Below are 22,066 nucleotides of genomic sequence, written 5' to 3'. Positions count from 1 at the left end.
CACCATCATCTTCACCATCATCATCACCATCATCACCATCACCATCATCATCACCATCATCACCATCACCATCATCATGATCATCATCAGCATCGTCATCACCATCATAATCATCATCAGCAGCACCATCACCACTACTACCATTGCTGCTGCTACTGCCAGGCACCAGCTCAAGTCTTCAGCACCATCTCTAACCTTACAAAGTGCTGGTTCCAGAACAGAGACACAGGCAAAGGGGCTGAGCTCTGTGTCTGGGTGCCCTGTGGTGGAAGGCGTAGGAGGGACTGAAAGCACGTGGCTGGAGGCATGGGTTACAGGGATGGAAGATGCCGTTGGGAGTTCTCTAACATCCTGGGGAGGGCTTTGGACTTGGGCCCGGAATGGGGGATTCAAACAAAATTTATCTAAGTCCCAGCAGGGCAGGGAGGCACCCGCCGACAGCTGGGTTATAGTTGAGTCTGAGCCTAAGCAAAGGGAATCTCCTGAAACCTACTTCCTGGCTTCGGGGTAAATAACCAGGCTTCTTCTGATGATCCTCAAAGACCCTCGCCACCGTCCTGAAGTGCGGCGCCCCATGCCCGCGAACACGGGTGGGTAAGGGTGTGTGTGAGCCAGTGCGCCGATGCTCTGGGTGGGTTGCCAAGGAAGGCTGGGCGGGCTTCCTGAATTCCTCCAAGGAGCAGGGCAGTTCCTTAGCATGCTGGGCTGGTTTAGATGCCGGACTGCAAGGGCAGCTGCACCTGCTGGCTGACCCCAGTGCCTCCCTCGGACCTCCTGGACCCACACTCGGCCCATGCCTCCACGGGTCCTGCCTCTTTCTCACGGGAGGACAGCAGTAGAATGAGGTAGATAAGCGTCTGGAGGCTTAAATGCTGTGTGACTTTGGCCGAGGGTCTTAGGTTCTCTGAGATTTCCTCGTCAGTAAAATGGAGCAAATAAGAGCGCACACCTCCCAGGGGGTGGGAGTTAAATGAAATAGCACATTACCAGGCACTTTCTAAGCATCTAATAAATGTTCCTATTACCATTATTGTGAGGACTCAGACTGCGGGCGAGCATCCTTGCAGGGCTGGGCTGTTACTGGCCCCATACTCAAGACCCTTCCACATTTTTCTCTTCCTCGTTTCCAAGGCAGTGAGGACTCCCTCTTTGCCAGTTAGAGAGGAAGGATGGCTCCTTTCCTACCCCCTCTGCTGTTTACAGAGTATGCACCCAAGATGCACTGGTGCCTGTAAGGCTGGGACCCGGCCATCCGGACTCCCTGCCTCCTGCCGGCTTCCTCTCCCCATCCCCCCACCCTCTCCAAGGAGGCCAAAATTGGCAGCTGCCTTCGACCAAAAATGAAATAAAATAACATTGCAAGATTAATTTCTTTGCAATCCATCAGTGAGTCTGTATCGATGGCATTGATAAACTGTTAATTACAAAATCAATGGCTATGAATTTTCTCTGCTGTCAGCGAGCCTTGGAGATGGCGGGACTCAGGGTGAAAGGCAGCCCGCAGGCTCCCGCGGGGCCGTGGTCTGGGGCCACAGCCTGTCCCTGTGGGCTTCACTCTTCTGCCCAAAGTCAGTCCCCTGAGCCACGGCTGACCGGTCTTGTCCTGTGCACTCAACCTCAGCAGGGGCACCCACAGTGGAACCTTGGGGCTGCCACCAGGACCGCTCTATGATCTCCTGGCCCCTGTCCCTCCTCCAGCCAACTGTCTGTCTGGGTGACTTTCCCACCTTGCTGTGAGGGACAAGTCACTCCCTTACAACCTTCATGGTTCCCTACATTGACCTTATTACAACCCAATCTCTTCCTAGCCCTGGAGCCTCTGGTCTGACCCTAACCTGCTTTTCTACCCTAATCCCTGAACAGCCCTGTTCTTGCCCCACGTCCTGCCTGAAGCTACTTGTCCACTATGCAGCCAGGACCTTGAGCGTCACAAATTCATCCTTCTCCACCTCAAGCTTCCTGTGCCTGCACATAAGCTGCAGGATGGCCTGGTAGATGCCACCCGAGCAAAAAGTCCGGGTTCCTAAAACTTCATCTCACATGACAAAGTGTCTCCTCAGGCAAAGCTTGATGCCAGCTGCGGCTCCCGAGGGGCTCATGTTATGATATGTCGATCCTCAGGTGGTGCGTGTGTGCGTGCATATGTGTGTGAGCATGCATTTGTGTACGTGTCTGTATGTACGCATGCGCCTGTGTGCATGTCTGTGCAGGTCTGTATGTGTTGAGAGCAAGGTGTGAGATGCCAGCCGAGCTAAACAGCCATCTGAAAGCCCTTGCAGCTTGGTGTGGAGGGGTGGGGTGGAGGCGACAGTTGAGTGGCCTCCCCTCTCTTCACTCTCCTCCCCAGCATGGGCCAGCTTGATCTCTAGGTTTGGTCTGAAGTGGTCGAGAGAGTCCACAATGGAGGACATGCCCTCCACCACCTTGCTGGGTCTCGCTGTGCTCACCTGTCTGCTGTCCCCGTGTTCCCCCTCCTCGTCTGCCCACCCAAGCTCCCAGCCCCTCTGCAGTGGCTGGCGAAGATGCTGCCCTCTGAACAGGTGGGCACAGGGGACTCTGAGGGTGGGGAAAGCAGTCTGCGTGACATGCAGTGATGGAGATCTGTCATTACGCATTTGTCAAAACCTACAGAACCGTACAACACACAGAGTAAACCCCGATGGAAACTATGGACTTTTGTTAATAATAATGTATCAATATTGGCTCATTCACTGTAACAAATTACCACACTAATGCAAGATGTTAATAACAGGGAAAACTGTGTGCGGGGTTGGGGGCGGGGGTGGGACAGTATATGGAACTTGGACTATCTGCTCAATTATTCTGTCAATCTAAATTGTGCTTTTAAAAAGCCAACAGCGCCAGCATTCTCCAACAAAGAATACATTACACTTTTGGAATCTTCAGCTGTAAATGGTCTCTATAGAAGCACATAAAATTTTAATTATTGTTTTGGATCAGTTTATTAATAAAAAGGATCTGAACTAAAAAAAAGTGCTTCTTTCTCTGTACAGATCTTCCTCGACTTATGATGGGGTTGTGTCCCTTAAACCCATTGTCAGTTGAAAATATTGTAAGTCGAAAATGCATTTAATACACCTAACCTACCGAACATCAACTTAGCCGAGCCTACCTTAAATGTGCTCAGGACACCTACGTTAGCCGAAATTGGGCAAAATTATCTAACACAGAGCCTATCGGTTGTTCACCCTTGTGATCACGTGGCTGATGGGGAGCTGCGGCTCGCCGCCACTGCCCAGCATCATCAGAGAGTATCGTACAGCCTATCGCTAGCCCGGGAAAAGACCAGAATTCAAAGGATGGTTTCTACTGAATGCATATCACTTTCACACCATCGTAAAGCCAAAAAACCATAAGTCGAACCATGGTAAGTCGGGGACTGCCTGTATTACGTTAGGTTCCCCAGGAGCAGAGCCTGAGGCAAGGGTTCGGGTGGATTTATAGAGGGTGTGCTTTCAGGAGAAAGGGAGAGAGAGGCAGGATAGAGCGACGGTGGGAACAAGCAGGGCAAGGATGCAGCCTCGGCGCAGAGCTCTGATCCCACCTCGCCAGGAGTCCAGCCTTGTGTTCCTCTGTGTGGATCCACCACTGGCTGAAGGTGCCAAGGTACATACCCCTCTGGGCAAGGCAGGTGAGGGTAGGTCTCTGGTGGAGAGGGCAGCTGTGAGCTGTTAGCTGCAAAGCTCAGCAGCTGGAGTGTGGGTGCACTAACCCAGTAAAGGGGGTCTGAGTGGGGCATGAACAGCATCCCTTGCATTCTCTGTGAAGCCATTTGTTAGGGGGACCTACTGTCCTGGTTTGCCAGGGACTGAGGTTTCCAGGGACATGGGACTTTCAGTCAAAGCGTGACAGTATCAAGCAAACTGGCTGGTTACCCTGTTTGTGCCGTCTCCATCCGGTAACCAGCTCTTCCCTTCCATTTGCTGATAACACTTTGTTTCCTCTAATAATAATGCTAATAGTTGATATTTATGGAACATTTCCTCTAGGCCAGGCACTGGGCTAAGTCCTTTATCTTCATTCGATCATTTAATACAAAAGCATCTGGAGGAGGTACTCAGATATCCCCACTTTACGCACAAAGACAGAGCGAAGGAAGGTGGCCAACCTGCCCAGGGTCAGAGCTGAAATTTGCACGTGGGTCCGTCTGACCCAGACTTGCGCAGTGAGCCCCACCACAGGCCGTCCCATGGCAGAATTATGCGTGTGTGTGCTGACACTCTCTTTAGGACAGGGATCCTGCCCCTCTCCTTCTGCGTTCCCACCCCTCACCCCGGCACCCAGCATGGCACCCTGCACAGGGTGGACGCCCTCTAAGCATGGACACAGTTTACATTCAAGCTCCCTCATTCGTATCACCAGGGCCAGCCCCTCTCCCCAGACAATCCGGCCAGAAGTTGGTGGGACTAAAGAAATGGAGCGAGGCCTCCTTTTCAATGTCAGACTCAGCCACTCAGTTGGGAAGGTTTTCTCTCTTGTGCCTGAGCAATGTGATTGAGAGATTCAAGGAGTGGGCATAAGCTTGGGTCAATTCTGGAATCAGAGGATGCTGGTTTGAGTCCTAGTCTGTGTGACCCTGAGCAATTTGCTTCACCTTTCCAAGCCTCAGTTTCCACATCTGTAAAATGGGGTTAAAATAATAAGAACTTTGCTCGTAGGGTTGTTTGTAAGGATTCCATAAGTTCATAGCTAATTTATTTAACAAGATGAGCAATTAATATGTGCCACGCATGTTGTAAGCATAAGATAATTAGATATAAACACATCCCTTCCATAGTCTTGTGGGGTAGAGACTGTGCATTGTTCCCATTTTGCTGACGGAGAACTGAGACCCAGATGAAGCAATTCGCCCAAGTGGCAGAAGCAGGATTTGACTCAGCCCCTGGTTCTAGAATCTGTGTCCTTAGCCAGTGTGCTGGTCTAGATATCGGGGCTCAGCACAGCCCCCTACAAATCAAGGGTTAGGGAATACTTGACCACTGCTGGCCAACACCACCATCTTTTTAACTCCAGGCCGCTCCTTATACAACCTTGGTGACAACAAGCTCCATCACGTTCATACCATCCCTGCCCCTTGCAGTGGCCCCGCTCTCAGGCCCCAGAGCTGTGCCCCCCGACCCGCCAAGAGCTCTCGAAGCTCCGCACACCTGCCCTCACCTGAGTTGGCCAGGGCCAGTGCCTTGAGCGTCACAAACTCCTCCTTCTCCACCTTGAGCTTCTTGTACCTGCGTACCAGCTGCAGGATGGCCCGGTAGAGCTCCAGCAGGCCGGCCAGGCGGGAGTGCTCCTCGTCCATGATGTAGTCCTCAGCATACACCAGCTTGTCGTCATAGGGCAGCGAACGGTACACGATGCCCAGGATGAGGATCTCCATCCAGGCACTCTGCAGCAGGCTCATCTGGTCCCCCAGGGAGAGGTTCGAGAAGCCTGTGGGCAAGAGGGGGCAGGAGGGCAGCGAGGGTCAGGGGGCTAGGCCAGGAGCCTCCCTGGGTCTGGCTGGAGGGCGGTGGGGGGGTTCCCAGGCATCTCCAGATCCTGCCCCTCCCTCCGTACCCGCCGGACTCATTGTCCTTCCGTTGGTGGAAGAGGCAGACATGGAATTCACAGAAAAGACTTCCATAACAAGAGCTCAGTCAGTGTTGACAGCCGTTGTTATTATTGTTGTTAGTTCTACGGTATTTTTCAAATGTCTGGAGAGGCTTTTTGATTAATTAAATGCATTTGTAATTCAAGGAGTTATTGAGCTCCTCGTAGAATCAGGAGGTGGCGGTACAGGGTCCCCTCCAACCTGGGTCCCCTGCATCCAGGCACCCCTCCTCTGCTCAAAGCAGGGGAGGTTTCGTGGTTTTAAAGTGACTCCTGAACCAGAGTCTCAGCTGCAGCCCAGAGACCCAGGGGCCGGACCAGGAACAAGGACTCAGCTGTTCCCAGCCTCAGAAGGCCCCAGTGAGTGCAGCCTGGGGCTGCTGAGAGCTCAAGAGCCCCCCAGGTCAGGGGAGCAGCCTGTCCTCCCAGGGGTCAGACCCCTGCTTCTGGCCTCCACTCTCCCTAACGATGACCCAGCTGTCCTATATCCTGTGAGCTTGGAATCATGGGAGCCTCCCCTCCCTGCTAGCAAGGAAGCTGACTCCAGAGTGGAAGACGGCTGGGGGTGGGGACAGCTCCAGAACTGTGACACTGTCATGTCCAGTGTGCTCTGGAGATTGCCTGCGCTTGAATCCTGACTCCCACTTACTAGCTGTAGGCTGACCTTGTGAAAACTGTGCAGCTTCACCAAACCTCAGCTTCCTCATCTATGAAATGGGTACATTAGTCATGCCTGCCTCAGAGAGTCGCCATGAGGTCTAAACGAGACAATGATTATACAACATACAACGCATCTGTGGAGCTCTTACCATTATTATTAACAATGAGATGAAAGTCTTCGTCTGCAAAATGAGAATAATATACTGGAATTGCATTATATATGCACTTAATTTAGGCAAAGTCAATTACTATCTTGATTTGAGAAAGAAGGAAAAAAAGAAGGAATGAAGGTAAAAAGAAAGGGAGGGAGGAAGACAGCTGATTTTCAAATGTCTTGGTCACTAAACACAAGGCGGTAACTTCAAGGAGAAACTCAGTGATGGGTTCCAACACTGACCGCACCAGATTTACTAAAGGGAGGAAAAGTACCCACAAAGCGATTTGCACCACATGTCATGGGCAACTGAAATTAAGGGGTCTCCGGGGGTAATTTTGCTTATGTGGGACCCTTTACTTCATTAGCTGACCTAGAACCTAATCGTGCGGGATGCAGCAACCTGATGTGGGTGCTGGGAGGGTGAAGAGATGCGCGTGCAAAGTACTTAGGACTACTCCTCAAACACAGTCGGTGCTCAGCAAACCTGAGCTGGGGGTGGTGACAGTTGTAGCTGCTGTTACTATTATGGTTGTTGTTAGTGGCACGTTACTGGCATGATTCTTCCTATGCTACTGGGCTGGAAGCCTGGGGTGGGCCCGAGCTTCTGGACTGGCCCATCGCTCTGTATTTCCATAGAGTCTATCTCACCCTCATTCGCTGTCCTGTCTCTAAAGTCCCCTGTCCCTCACTGTTTTCCAACCACAGCATGAATGTTCAACATAGGGGGCACTGCTGGGACTGAAGCCCCCTTCACTCGGCAGGCCACGCTTTCCCCGTGAGTACCCACTCAGCCTGATCATCATGGTTCCCAGGCCCCATCTGTACAACCCAGACCTTGGACCACCACCTGGCTGCTGGCCTCCATGGGTGACTGACAGAAGAGCTGGAGTGATTACACCGACTGACCCGGGGCAAGCCCGGATGGACATGCCTTCTCAGGGGAGAGGCTGTGGCACAGAGGGGTCAGGTGCACGTGGGTTGTTACCCGGACCCAGTGTGGGAGAGGGTGTGTGGCTGCCTGTGGTGGCAAGGAGAGCCAGGAGGTAATAAAAGATAGATAGAAATGGACATCCAATTTTCCTTATCGGGCCTCTGAGCAGGAGAGGCCTTGGGCGACATTAATTAACAGATACCAATCAGCCAGCACATGAGGGTGTGTATGTCGGAAGGTGGGGGACTGCATGGGGGCGTCTGAAAGCAGACAGACTGGTAGGGAAGATGCAGGAGGTGGATGGGGCAAAATTAATAGACAATGGAATTTGAAGGTGGCAGAGAGGGCAAGGTAAGAGCTAGGCTTCGGGGAATGAAGGAGAGAAGACCTGTGTGAGGCTAATCATGCAGGGACGGCCACTAGAAGAAGGAGAGAAGCTGCTTCTGCCCCTTCATTCATTCCACAGATATTTACTGAGCACCAATAAGTGCCAGGCCCTGTGCTAGGCACTGGGGACAGAATGGCGAGCTCAAATCAGAACTGGTTCCTGCCTTCAGGAGCTCACGGTCAAGAGGGAAAGATGTACCCCAAGTACCACTTGTCACCATGACGTCACGGCAGGAGACAAGGATACAGTGACTTAAAGAGAGCTTTGTGCCACCATCAGAGGATGCACCTGTGAGGCCTGTGTCCACACCTCTCTGCCAGGCTGATCTGAGTAGTGGACTCAGCCTGACTAATCTCTTCCTCTTCGAGCATCTTCAAAAGGAGGTGGAAAGAGCTTTGAAAACCCAGACGTAGACCCAGAGCGCTGGATGGCGTATGTAGGCGGCTTCGTTTTGCACAAGGAAGGGGGGAAATATTTGATATTTTCTAATACTTGAAAAAAGTGCAACTATTTTCTAATATTTGAAAATAGAAACCCTAGAAGGAAAAATGAGAAATAAAAACTGCTACCTCTAGGAGGACGGTGGGGGGAGGGGATAAGGAGGTGAGACATCTGCGTAAACATTTGTGTCTCGTTTTGGCTTTTGAATCTGTCCATGTGTAAGGTGTCCAAAAATAAAGTCAAATCAAGCACAAAACAAAAGGCATGCTCCCTTCAACCTAGCGATTCCACCACCAGGAATTGCTCCTAGAAAGAAAAGTATGCATAAATACACAAAGATAAATGTGAAAAGAGCGTTTGTTAGATCTGTTTGTAATGACCCAAAGCAGGAAACAGCCTAAATGTAACTAATCTAGTACACGTCCTTATTATATAAATGTAATAAATGTAATTATTGGTTAAATGAATGGCACATTAGAAGCCAAAGAAAGAAAGAGGTAGAATTGTTTGTGTGGATGTAGAAAGTCACCAAGAGCGTAAGCAGGGAAGGAACCATTAAGAACACAGACACCAGAGCCAGACTGTTGGAATCCTAGCTCTACTGACCACTGGCTGTGTGTGACCCCGGGCAAGTCCAGTCTCTGTGCCTCAGCTTCCTCATCTGTGAAATGGGAATAATAATATTACATCCCTCTTGGAGTTTGTTTGGATTAAATGAGGTAAGGTGTGGAGCACCCAGAACACTGCTGAGCACATGGTAAGTGCCACTATTTTATACAATCAAATGAAATAAGCAGAGCATCCAGCAGGGTTGCAGTATGATCCCACGGCAGGAGGGGAGAAGCATGCGCACACGCACACACACAGGCGCAGTGGCTGTAAAAGCACAGGAAATTCCCAGAAGGGTGCGTAAGAAAGGGATTTGGAACTCATCATTTCCATGCCTCTGTTACATCAATGTCTTTACCAGAAGCACACATTTGCTTTTATTTCAACCCAAACGGGCTGAAGTACTCTTCCCCGCCCTGCAGCTCGGTCTCCCTCATGAAGTAATCAGTGATTCTGCGACAGAGGGGGCTGCGGGGAGAGGCTGGGGGTGGCCCGTGCCCCTGGAGCTCGGCCCCTCTCTCCCCAGGTCTCCCACCTCGACCTCCGCTGCCCTGGAAAGTTGCTTTATCTGCACTGAGTGATCTAATAACACTCAGGCTCTTCCCAAGCCCCCATCCCCCAGTGATTTGACAGCACAAGCTCCTGGAATTTAAAAAAAAAAAAAAAAAAAAAGTGCACATAATTTGTGGCAAGTGGAGTTCATAATCTGTTAATTTATTATCGTTTCTGTCGACCTGGAGGGCCATTAGCAGAGGTAATAAAGGGAGATGTAATTATAGGATCTGAGGCCACTCCAGACACAGCTGCTGTCACTCGGCAGCCCATATTTCATCGGCCGCTGGCGTTCTTCTCTCCCCAGCGTGAGGCAGACGGTGGCTACCTGGGAGCAGGGCTGCTGAGGGACCGTGCGTGAAGAGGCCTCTGAGGGGGGCCCCTGCAGAAGCCAAGCACATGTCAGCCTGGGCTGGGCAGGGCCAGCAGTGACTCACATGGGGTGGCCGGAGAAGGCTCTCCTGGCCAGGGCAGCCTGGAGTGGAAGGACAACGGGCTAATAACACCTGGAGGCTGCAGCTCGTCAAGTGGTACCCACTGCCTAGGAAAGCCTGCTGCCTCTTGTTCTAGTCTCTCGCTCATGGGAAACAAGAGGTGGCCACTCCAAAGACGTGGGCTTGTCCTGTGGGCCGCCCAATCCTTGGAAAATCAGCTCAAGGTAAAAACCTGCATTTGGGGTAGGGCAACTTCAGATGACTCAAACCAAAGAGTGGCTGCTATTCTAAGCAAACCACAGTCAGCCCCAAGGTCCCCATGGAACTCACCCTGTGAAAGCGTGTGTTCAAAAATGCAAGCAAAAGGCAGGGGGGTGCTGGGAATGACTTTGTGCTCAAATGACCCTTCCTTCTGGCTAAGCTGGTCGCTCACTGCCCACAGGAATGCGTCAGGTTCTGTGTGACAGCATGCGACTTGTGTTCACAGCATCTCACGCCCTTCTGGACTCTTCCTCCATGGCCACTGCTCATCAATCCTGAAGGCCTAACTCAGGTTCTGCTCTCTCCCCTGGCAGCCGTGGCATCCTTCCTGCTTCTGAACTCCGTCCTGTGGTTCTTCTCACTGCATTCTAAGTATGCGCCTCATCACATATGAAAAACAGGAGGTGGGAAATGGGTGGGCAGAGATGAAACAAGACTGGCCGTGGGTGTAGCTGTTGAAGCAGGGTAATGGCTACATGGGGGTTCAAGATACTATTTGGTCTACCTTTGTTTGAAAAATTCTATGATGGGGCCGGCCCCATGGCCAAGTGGGTTAAGTTCGCGCGCTCCACTTTGGCAGCCCAGGGTTTCGCCGGTTCGGATCCTGGGCGTGGACATCCCACATGCCACAACTAGAAGGACCCACAACTAAAATATACACAACTATGTACCGGGGGCGCTTTGGGAAGAAAAAGGAAAAATTAAATCTTTAAAAAAATTCTATGAAAAAGTTTTGGTTTTTTTTAATCATCCACCTTATTCCCAATGGGGATCCTTGGGGCAGAAATTAATCTAATTCTTTCTATCATCCACAACTCCTAGCAAGACAGCTTACATACAATGAATGCTCAATAAATGCACGCAAAGGCAAGTATGAAGTGCTGTCTGTGTGCCAGGCTCGGGATCAGAGGCTAGAGGATGCTAAGGCATGTGGTGGGTTTCCTGTGGTTAAGGGCAGCAGCTCGGGCTCCTCCTCAGAGCTCTAACTTGAGCCGTGTTGAGGAGTCAGTCCTTCTGCCTGTCCAGGAACCAGGGTGGACAGGAGCTGACACAAGTCCCAGGGTCGGGCCCTGGCTGGCATCCCCCTACTCAACCTGCTCTCTCCCGAAGGGCTGGTGAGCAGGTCTTCAGACGAGTTTTCCATCTAATCTGAGATGGGATTGACTTGATTAGTTTAAATATATCAGACACTTGATGTGTCATCGCCCTTAACATGCAGTGGCAGGAGACTTTATTAATTAATTTTACCTTAAACACTAGAAGGTCAGGCCCAAATAATTCAGCATGCAGATTTATGCAAAATAGGCAAATTAGCATTTGAGACAGACAAATGAGCCCCTATGTTTATTTTATTTTTTAATCAAAAAGAATTCAGCTTTGGACAAGGAAAAATGATGATGTGAAAGGAGGTTTTTAATACTATTAGCAACAATGACAACCATGGTCACAGCCATCCACCATTTATCAAATACCTACTTTGTGTCACGGCTAGGTTAAGTGTGTTGTATCTCCTAGCATCGCGGTGAGGGGGGGTCTATTATGATTCCCATTTCACAGGCGAGGACACTGAAGCTCAGAAAAATGAAATGTCTTGAACAAGGCCAGTAAGGACAGAGCCGGGACCAGAGCGCAGGTGTGCCTGAACCCAAATGTGCCCTTAACAGCCATCCGCTCTTCCCACTGCCCTTTTGGTTGGGCACAGATGAGAGAGGGAGAGGGGAGGTGGGGACACATGGAGAAAAATGGGTGCAGGGGAGACAGTGCCTCCTGGTTCTACACCCGCTCAAAGGTATCAAGGGGATGGGGTGGTAGGAGAAGGAAGCAGTGACCCAGGGGACCGCCAGGAGCCACTCCTGAGCCACTGCGGGGATGCAGTCGATCCACCGGGATGAGGAGCATGTGATGGGAGTGGGGGCAGAGTGTGAGGGGCAGGACGAGCTGTACCCGATTTGGCCCTGGGTTACTGGAGCAATCCAGGCTGAGGTGTCTTAAGCAGTGGCCTGACCCCACATCTGTGCTGAACCAGCACCGGGCAGATTCAAAAACTACTGAGTGTGTAATCCTGAGAGGCTGAGCTCCTTAGGAAGGGCGCTCTGCCAGATCCCCAGGGAGCCCATCCATGAGCAAAATGCCGGGGCCACCGGAGTCCCGGCAGAAGGCATTCCAGGCTTCCTGCCAGCTGAGTGACACCAGCACCACCTCCAAGCCCTTGTCCCGGGAAGGTTCCTTCTGCAGTTGTGCACACAATGTCTTATATAAGCACTTTCTGACTCATCCCAATCAACTGGGGGCCTCGGCATCTAAAGTCCAGGACATCTTTTGCCATACAACCATGCATGCTGTACTCATCTCTCAGAGCTGGTGACAAACACAAAAGGATCTGCAGACGGGAAGATAAACTGCCCCAGGTCACGGAGCCAGTAAGAATCTGAGTCCATGGCGGATCACTGCCAGAGGAGAGCAGGATGTCTCTACCACACTATGAGCCAAGCTGTCAGCCTGGAAGGAATAAACTGCACAGGCTTTAGAAAGCTCCCCAACACATGTGTAATGCAGAACATGTGGGTATCGGTGTCTACAAAAATAAAATTAAAAATCAGCTCCCACCGTTTATCCAGAACAAGAGAAGCTGAAAGAGGGGCTGGGGGCCCCATGCAAGGAAGAGAAGTCCATATGGCCAGCAACCCGTTGATTACACATACTATCCACGCTGGAAATGATCTTCAAGTCACACGATGCAGATGAAGAGCCAGGCCTGCCTTAAGATCAGGCAAGTGGCAACAGTGAGCATGCAACTGATGGTAGCACATGCCAAAAGCTGCACACGCATGCTCACATTTCATCCTCACGTCAAAGCCCACAAAGGAGTCACTGCTGTGACTCCCTGTTTGCAGAGAGGTCAGGTGACCTGCCCAGGGTTACACAGCTAGTAAACTGCAGACCCAGAGCTTGAATCCCAACCTGATTCCGAGCCCATGCTCTTAACCGCTCCACTCCCCCTGCCTCTAATAGGAAGCAAGAGAGCCTGTCCCTCTTCTGCATTATTTCCCAGCATATTTCCAATAAGGTCTACAAGAAAACCCTACTCTTTGGCCTTTAAGAGTTCAAAGAACTTGCTCTTGGAATACGACCTGTTGTAGATGCAATCACAGCCCTGCAGAATGAGAACCGGTTCTGAAGAGCCCCCAGCAGTTCAGGAACATTACAGGACCTTCCAAACACCTTCTCCCCTCCAATCCCACAAGGAGAGAAAAGGAGCCCAGAGAAAAACAGGCTTGCCAAGATTCCACAGGGTTCCTGGGTCCCACAGCATCGGAAGCCGGCCGCGGGAAGAGTGACTGAGAGGCCCTGGCTGCACTCTCCCCCTAGTCCCACGTGACTCACCTGGGATGTGCTTGGCCCAGCCAATGATGACCACAAGCTCCCTATCTGCCAGGTCACACAGAGTGGTCAGGGCCTTGATGTCCCCCTCGGGCATGCCAGGGGGAGGCATGGCGTAGAGCTTGTCCGGCTCAGCCACCAGCAGGTACGACACGATCTTGGTCACTGCAAAGACCAAAGGGGGAATGTAAATGCCTGGGAACAGAGGAAAGGGGCCAGGATGGAGCCTGGGAGGGCTCAGGATGAAAAGTCGGGTTCTGAGGAGCCCCAGGAAGGTCAAACATGGCTGTCATCATCTCCCCACCCTTTCTGACTCCACAAAGTTGCTGGCCGTAGTGATTTGGGCTGTTGAGAAACATCCCTCTAAGGGAAGTTGCCTGGTGAATTCTCCCCAGAGGAACCTGCTTCGGGTGGGAGGTGAGGGGGGGGCGTGTTCTGGATGCTGGAGCCCATGCCTTCCCAGGCCCATGCTTCAATTTGATCCACATTCTGCGACATCTCATACAGAAAGGCCTTCTGAATGAAGCATCATTCTGCAGTATCTGACACCAATGCCAGGCACTGAAGTCACCTCCCCAAATCCACACTGTCCCCATAACCCAGTGGTGGGAAGATGGCATTTCCCCCAAAGGACGCCAGATGTCCTGGGTACAAATGCTGGCAAAAGGGCACAGACCGCCCTGGCACTCACATGGCTTTTTAGCAGGTGGGGAAATCTGCAAGCTCAGGTAGGGGCTGCTCTCCGAGTCCAGCCGTCGCTTGTATTTCTGGCGGCCTCCACGCACTCTGTCGAGACGCACTCCTGTTGGAGGGGAAAGAGAGACATCACCAGGGTGGCAGCACTGACTTCGGAATTTAAACACTGGCTGAGACCTTCAGGGCCACGCCCAGGTGGCCTTTGACAGCTGCCTCATTACCAGCCTCAGGCCAAGTGGTTGGACAATCCTAAAACGATTGTCTAACAGCAATGGCCCATCCCAGCTGCCCCAGGCCTGGTCTGGCCTCTCCTGATTCAGCATCCTCCTAAAATCCATCCCAAGCAACCTTTAGCCTCTAAGTCTTTCTGTCTCCAAAATGGAAAGCACAACAAAAGTACTCCAAGTGTTTGGGAAAGAAGACCCATTATTTTAGATCTGCTATGAAACCAGCGAGGTGAGTTAGTTCACCCAAGAGAAGACCTGAATCTGCCGTTAGCAGGCACCGCAGAAGAGCTAAAACAAGGATTTTTAGGCTTTTCACATAAGCGTGGCGGATGGTGTTTGTTACTAATGTCAATTTCTGGATCCCGCCTTCAGAGATTCCAGGATGGAATTCTGGAGCACATCTTCCACAGAAAGTCCCCGAGGGATGGGGATGCAGGTGGTCGAGCCACACCTACATCAATGCCTAGAAGTATTTTTTTTTTTTGAGGAAGATTAGCCCTGAGCTAACTGCCGCCAATCCTCCTCTTTTTACTGAGGAAGACTGGCCCTGAGCTAACATCCATGCCCATCTTCCTCTACTTTATATGTGGGACGCCTGCCACAGCATGGCTTTTGCCAAGTGGTGCCATGTCTGCGCCCGGGATCTGAACCAGCGAATCCCGGGCCACCGAAGCAGAACGTGTGAATTTAACCGCTGTACCACCAGGCCAGCCCCTAGAAGTATCTTGATAGCAGGTGCAAAAGCAGTGGTGGCCACTCCACACTGACATCCATTTCCAGGAGTGAGACCCTATCCTGGAGAGATCCATTATTGTCTCTGTGTCCATACTGCCTTTAAGAAACCCCCCCCACACCCCGTTCCTGCTGTCTAGACAGACAGGTGGATACCATTTGACACCCCCACCAGCTGGCAGGGTGGGCAGGACCTCAAACAGGCTCCTCATCCAAAGGCATGCAAGCTCAGACAGACCACCGACATGTACAGTCTGAGCTGAAGAGATGAAGGGGACCCATCCAGTGAGCTCCAAAGTATGAACTGCACAGAGAGCAGAGCAGCTCTCCTTTCCTTACTGTGAAATGGGCCTCAAATAAAACACAGAAAAAGTCAGAGACAGAGCCAGTCCTGAGAGGAGGAAAGCTCGTGGTGACAGCCTCCGCCTCTGAGGTGATGGGCCATGCTCAGCTTCCTGTTCCTCTCCCCAAAGGTCCACAGCGTCACCCTCGCAGCCCAAGTCAGCGATCTTCAGGGCCCTGTGGGGCACTTTCCCTCTGGCTCTTCTTCCTGCCCATCCTGTGCTTCTTCCATCCTCCCAGGAGGAGATGGTGACAAGCCAGTCCTATCAGTCCAGCCCTTTCTTGGAGAGAGGCAAGAGGAAGGCAGGAATACAGTCCTGCATCGCTTAACGACGGGGCAACGTTCTGAGAAATGCGATTTCGCCCTTGTGCGAACATTGTAGAGTGTACTTACACAAACCTAGATGGTAAAGCCTACTACACGCCTAGGCTGTATGGTACTAATCTTATAGGACCACCATCGTCTATGTGGTCCTTGTCTGTGAAGGTCTTTGTTGACCAAAAGGTTGAAAAGTCCAGTCGTCAGGGGCGTGGCTATAATTGTAACTTACAGGAAAGAGGATGGATTTAGACTCCATTCATGCAGGTGATTTTCTGGCTGTTTCTTAGTTAGGATATACAGCTACTAACTTTAAGTCTGGGACAAGAAAGGAAGTTTCCTAAGGCAATGAGAGTAATTGAAAGTAAAATGACTTTGTTTACTGAATGGGCAAGGAACGTCACTTTAAATGCTAATTGCCCTTGGGACTGAGGAATCTGGGATGACTCCATCCCCACGTGCTTCCAGTTAAGGGCTCAAACCACATCCTCCTCCCGGAGGGCAAGGAGGATGCTGTGAGCATACCAAACCCAGCAGACTGCCCGGGGGGACTGTCTCTTTGGGGCCAGTCATGGCTCAGCACTTTCATCAGCAGTGTCCTTTTTACCCACAACTTGGCACTTTTGTACTTGACACTGAACATGGCTGTAATGGACTTTTTTTTCAAGGAGCGGGTCCACCCAGCATCCTACCCCTACTTCCTATCTAAAGGCAATTCTCCTATTGTGGGTCATCTTGTTGGGGGCCTGTGTCCACCCCCTACTATGGATATCCAAGTGGTCCAGTTCCTCCTCCTCTGCAGCCTTTGGAGGTCAAAGTATGGTCTGGTGACACAGGCACAGCCAATTGGAGGCTGTGATCAAACGGCACAAAGACAGAGAGAGGGTGAGGACTGGTCAGGGCAGCAGCAATGCCCTGAGCAGCACGGGCGTGGGCAGCTCTGGGCCAGACTCTCCTGGTTACTGCATCTCCTGTGCCCGGGCTCTCAGCGCTTCCCCTGGTCCTTGTCTGGCTTCTAAGTGTGGTCCTTGAGCCTCCTGATAGGCTTGCAATAAACTCCCCTTCTGCCTCGAGGGTTGGGATGGCTTGCAGCTGGCCACATCTGTAGTTGGGTTCTCCGAGAGCAGACCCGAGACAAGCACGTGTGTGCAGGCAGTTTATTGGGGAGGTGATCTCAGGAAGAAAGCCAACAACGAGTGTATTCCTGAGTGGGTTACTCCTGTGGGCAACCGAGCTCCAACATCACTGAGGACCCTGGGGCACAGTGCAGAACACAGCTCAGCTCCCCCTGCTGTGGAAGAGGGCCTTGGGGCATTGACCACCTCTCCTTGCAGTCACTGGCATCTCAGAGGTCCGGGCTGAGCAGACTCTGGTGGCCAGAGAAAGCCCTGGGCAGGGTTGCAGTCACAAGATGGCAGGTCAGCACCCACGTGATAGAGTGCTGAGTAAACATAGGTGGGCACCAACAGCTGCCTTCCTTCTCAAGGGGTGGTCCACGGGCAGCAGCATCAGCATCATCTGGGAGCTTGTTAAGCATGCAAGAATCCCAGGTCTGCTCCCCCCGACTCCCTTCTCTCCTCCATCAGAGTCAGCATTTTAACAAGGCGATTGATGTGCACAGGAGTTTGAGAAGAGCTGCACTACAGCATCGCAACAGAAGAAGCTGTCCAGTCGCCTTCCACCAGAACCTTGGACCTTGAAGGGGACAGCCGAATCCCGTCCAACACAAGACCTACATGTGCTGGTAGGACATCAGCTCATATTTACTCCCTCACCCCTCCCACCCCTCATGCTTCCTCCCCTGAAGGTTTTTGGGAAAAGCTCCCTGTTTAGAAGAGTTTTGCTGACCCCATCCAGTGACACAGCCACAAAGCAGCTCACCCCTGCCTACTGCACCCGGGCTCAGCCAAGCTCCTCCAAGCTCTGCTTCCCCTTGGAAAGCTGGCAAGACCATGAGTGAAAACACCAAGTTTCATTCCTCAAGGACGGGAGGGCCCCCCATTTCCTGAACACCTACTATGTGCCAGGGTCTGACGTGGAGTCCGGGATCAGCCCATTCCCCACTCCATTGACTTTCTCTCCTCTAGTCTCATGAGCTCTCCCCTCCCACCCAGCCTGCCTGACCCCAGACAGCAGTCAACAGTGGTGGGAACTATTCCACCAAAAATTTAAAAAGGCACCCAACCCTTAGCAAGGTAAGGAAGCAGGCAGTTGTCACCTCTGTTGCTGCCTCCATATGGAATGTTCTCAGTCCTAATACAGGGCCTGGCCCTTAGTGGGTGTTCAAGAAAGTCTTGACGCGTACAGGAAGGGATGTGCCTCCTCCCGCCTCCCATCCAGGCCGGGGGCTTCTTCCAGGGTTCCAGCACACGGGGCTTCCCCTACCGACCCGGCGCCCCTCCGGCCAGGGGCTGCTCACCGTCGTCCTCCAGGGTCTGTCATGGCAACCAAGGCACAGTGGGTGCTTAGAAAATGGGAGCCATCACTGTCTGCATCATCAACATCATCTTTCTCATGCTTCCCCAGCTCTGTGCACAACTCTCTGGTAAATCACGCTAATAATGATAATGACAGCCTCCTTTATGGGGGACTTCCTGCACATGTTGTTCCGCTTAATCCACAGCATATAAGGCAAGTGCTCTTATCCCCATTTTACAAACAAGAAAATCTGAGACTTGGAGGTTTGGTAATTTGTCCAGTAAAAGAGCCAGTATCCGAGCTCTTTGCCATTTCAGAGTATGGCCTCCAAGACACAGCAGGACACATTCTCCTCTAAATTTTCTCCTCCAGATCCTTACAGCAGAATGGTCAATGGCACCAATCAATAAATGTGTCAATTATCAGGTTGTAAAAAAAAAAAAACTAGCCTGTTGGGTTTGATTATGCACAAATGGACACCTGGTGTGAGGTGTGTCTGCTCTCCTTGCTTCGCGTCTGTTTTTCCAAGTCCCACGCCAGGCACTGGCTCAAACCACTCCAGCCCAGAGACCCGGTGAGCAAGGTCCCAGGCCTGTCTGCCCCTCGTGGGCCATGCAGTCTTGGCCAAGTTGGCTCTCATGGCCTTGGTTTCATCTTCAGATACAGGGAAGGAGGCAATGGGGACACCAACTCTGCTCACCACATATGGCTTTTGTGACAAGCAAATGACATAACAGTGAGAAAATGCTCGGTAAGTTGGAAAGTGGTTCCAGCTGGCCGGGCGAGGCTGTCACTCCGGCCGCTCTGTGGCTGGTCCAAGCCTGCTCCATGCGTCAGCATTCCCCCAGCACCTCACACACCACCTCATCTTGATTGCCTTTCTTCCCATTAGTTCATCAGCTCAGTGGGCCCAAGTCGGCTCCATTTCCTGAGCTCTCCTTCCCCCAACAGTGTCCCACGGTCTGGCTTCGCTAATGAGCATTTAGGGTAGAGGGGGCCTGTGGCACAGACCTGTGCTTCCCAACCCAGGGACCCCCTTCTCCTCGGCTGGGGTTGTGGCAGATGGGCCATCACCTAAGCGAACTGACCTTATCCCTCATGCCCACACTGTCCCCAGAGGCACTTCACGTCCTGGATGCTCCCTTGAAGGCCCAGCTCAGTATTACCTCTGCAGAGAAGTCCTTCCAGACTCCCCCTGGCCATGCCTTCCTGGGCTTCCTTTGCTCATCTCTATTACAGCAACCACGGTCCAAACAACTCCTCACAACACATCACACGCCCATCTCCCTGGGGGACTAGGGGCACCTCCCAGGCAAGAGCTTTCATTCATCTTTGCAGCCCCTGCCCAGCACCCTGCCCGTGGTAGGCAGACAAGTTTTTGAGTAAAATGATGTGCCCAGTTCAAATGAAGCAGGAAACGAAAGAATCTCAGGGTCTGGTCCTCTCCCAGCTTCCATTTGTCCCTCCAACCTCTAGAAATTCACCCCCTCTAAGCCATCCATTCCTCATGAAAGTTTCCCCTTGTATTGAGCTAAATTCTGTCTCCTACCCTCCTACCCTAGGATCACTTCCTACCCTCCAGCCCATCCAGCAAGACTACCCCCACCCCTCCCACTGCAAGACAGCACTTCATGAACTTGAACATCCTTGGGCACCTTCCTTCCATGGCCAGGCACCCGTTATTTTCTATATTTATACAGTGTTTCCAAGCCAGTCACCTCCCTGCCTTCTAGGCATTTGTCTTTATTAATGCGATCTGCTCTGAACTGGGAAGGGCCAGCTCCTCAAGGGCAGAGACAGTGGACAAAGTTCTAAATTCCTCTGCACTCTTCCTAAACAGATTTTGGTTAAATATGTTTATACTTATTATCTGCCAATGTGTTTTTATATTTTCTTGAGTACACTGCTCAGAATTTTAGTCAACAAGAAGAAGCCCCTCCCCAAGAGATAAGGGTATGCACTGGGTTCTCTCCTGAGCCTTCTGGCGAGATGCTGTATCAGGAACCCTTTAGAAGTGGATCACCCAGTTCTACGGGTTGGGTCTGGCAGACATTATTGGTGGTCTACCCAATCTTCATTCCATTCCTTCTCTTCTATGCTAACAGAACCCAGATTTTGTTCATGGAGACAATGTGCCCTAGCCAGTCCCAGCAATCCTGTCCCCACTGTCATAGTTCCCCTGGTAGTTAGGGCTGGTCACGTGACCTGATTCTGGCCAGTGGGATGTAAGGGGAAGTCCAGGGTGGGGGCTTCTGGGAATGGTTTTGCTTTTTTGATAAAAGGGACAGATATTTTTGGTGCAGCTCTCTTTGTCTTTCTCCTGCCCTGACCTGGAAGGTGAAGCCTAGAGCTGTGGCAACCACCTTGCAAGCATGAGGCAGCCATGTGAGGACACCAAAGAACGTGAGGGAAGGAAGACAGAAAGCACCCGAGCCCTGGACGCCACGGCTAAGAAGCCCAGCAACGGCCCATCTCCAGCCTTCTCGGGAGGCGGGAATCAAGCTCCTTGATCCATGCCGAAGCCACTAGCAGTGAAGTGCTCTGTCACTTGCCACAGAAAGCCATTTTCACTGATACAATGGGCAATGGTTTTTTAAATTAGGATGCTTAAGTCTTACAAACACCAAATGGGGAAGAAAAAAGGAGACGAAGTAGAAATGAGTTGCATGATTATGTTCTCAAACTAACAATATTTAAAAAGCAGACTCAGGAAGCACATTAAAATACGAACCAATTTACAATTACTATCTGGGATTATTAGATTTTATCACCTTATTGATACTTTCTGAATTTAAAAAAGCATTAATAATTCTCGTATGTAAAATGTTTTGTTGTTAGTGTCATCAAGTTGACCCCGTGTACAGCAGAGTGGAACCCTGCCCAGGCTTTCTGCACCATCCTCTCACTTTCCAGGCACTGTACAGACAGCTTTCTGCTTCTATTCATAGGGTTTTCAGGGCCGAGGTTTTGGGAAGTGGGCAGCCAAGTTCTTCTTCCCAGTCTGTCCTAGTCTGGAAGCTCCGCCAAGACCTGTCCACCATGGGTGACCCTGCTGGTATTTGAAATATTGGTGGCATAGCTTTCAGCATCAGAGCAACATGCAGCCACCACAGTATGACAACCGACAGACAGGGGGTATGGTTCCCTGATGGGGAAACGAACCCAGGCCGTGGCAGTGAGAGCAACGAATCTTAACCACTAGACCACAAATGTAAATGGTTATCAGATCTTCAAACACTGTAATAAATACATATCCTTTTTTTTTGGTCATTCTTTTATTTTTAAAATTGTTTTTAAAGTCTTTATTTTCCTTTTTTATTTTTTTTTTTGAGGAAGATTAGCCCTAAGCTAACATCTGCTGCCAATCCTCCTCTTTTTGCTGAGGAAGCCTGGCCCTGAGCTAACATCCGTGCCCATCTTCCTCTACTTTATATGTGGGACACCTACCACAGCAAGGCTTGACAAGCGGTGCCATGTCTGCACCCAGGATCCGAACCAGCAAACCCCGGGCCACCGAATCGGGACGTGTGAACTTAACTGCTGCACCACTGGGATGGCCCCCTACATCCTTGTTTTAACCACTGTTTAATCCCTTAACATGTGCGGGCCAAAGTGCAGGTATTCATAAGAGTGCCATGAACACAAAAAGATTGATAATCACTGGAATCCAGGTACCTATGCAGACTGAGCCCTTTCGTTGAGCCCAGAGCCAGATAAGGAGCTGTCCCTGTTCTTGGCCAACATGATAATCCCCCTAAACCTTGTAGACACAAGTATAAGCAGAAGTTCACATCTCCTGACCAGCAGCGGTGGTGGGCTGAGCCCTGCTCTAAGCATTGTATGGGTATTATTTCACCTTATAGGATTCCAACAACCCTACAAGGGAGCTTGTGTTGTTCCCCCATCTGACA

General features: G+C 51.3%; 1 protein-coding gene across 2 annotated transcripts in view; it reads right to left on the bottom strand.

Moving 5' to 3' along the window:
- ESRRB (estrogen related receptor beta) overlaps positions 1-22,066 on the bottom strand; it is a 173,658-nt gene that overhangs the window by 2,161 nt on the left and 149,431 nt on the right. For both annotated transcript variants that reach the window (XM_046647062.1, XM_046647061.1), the window contains 3 exons: positions 14,113-14,223; positions 13,425-13,586; positions 5,179-5,448 (listed from right to left, as the gene is read on the bottom strand). In XM_046647062.1, coding sequence (XP_046503018.1) covers positions 5,179-5,448; positions 13,425-13,586; positions 14,113-14,223 — 543 coding nt within the window. The remainder of the gene's footprint in view (positions 1-5,178; positions 5,449-13,424; positions 13,587-14,112; positions 14,224-22,066) is intronic.

Source organism: Equus quagga, chromosome 20 (genome assembly GCF_021613505.1).
Source record: "Equus quagga isolate Etosha38 chromosome 20, UCLA_HA_Equagga_1.0, whole genome shotgun sequence".
Classification (NCBI taxonomy): Eukaryota; Metazoa; Chordata; class Mammalia; order Perissodactyla; family Equidae; genus Equus; species Equus quagga.
This window is presented reverse-complemented; position numbering and strand designations above follow the sequence as displayed.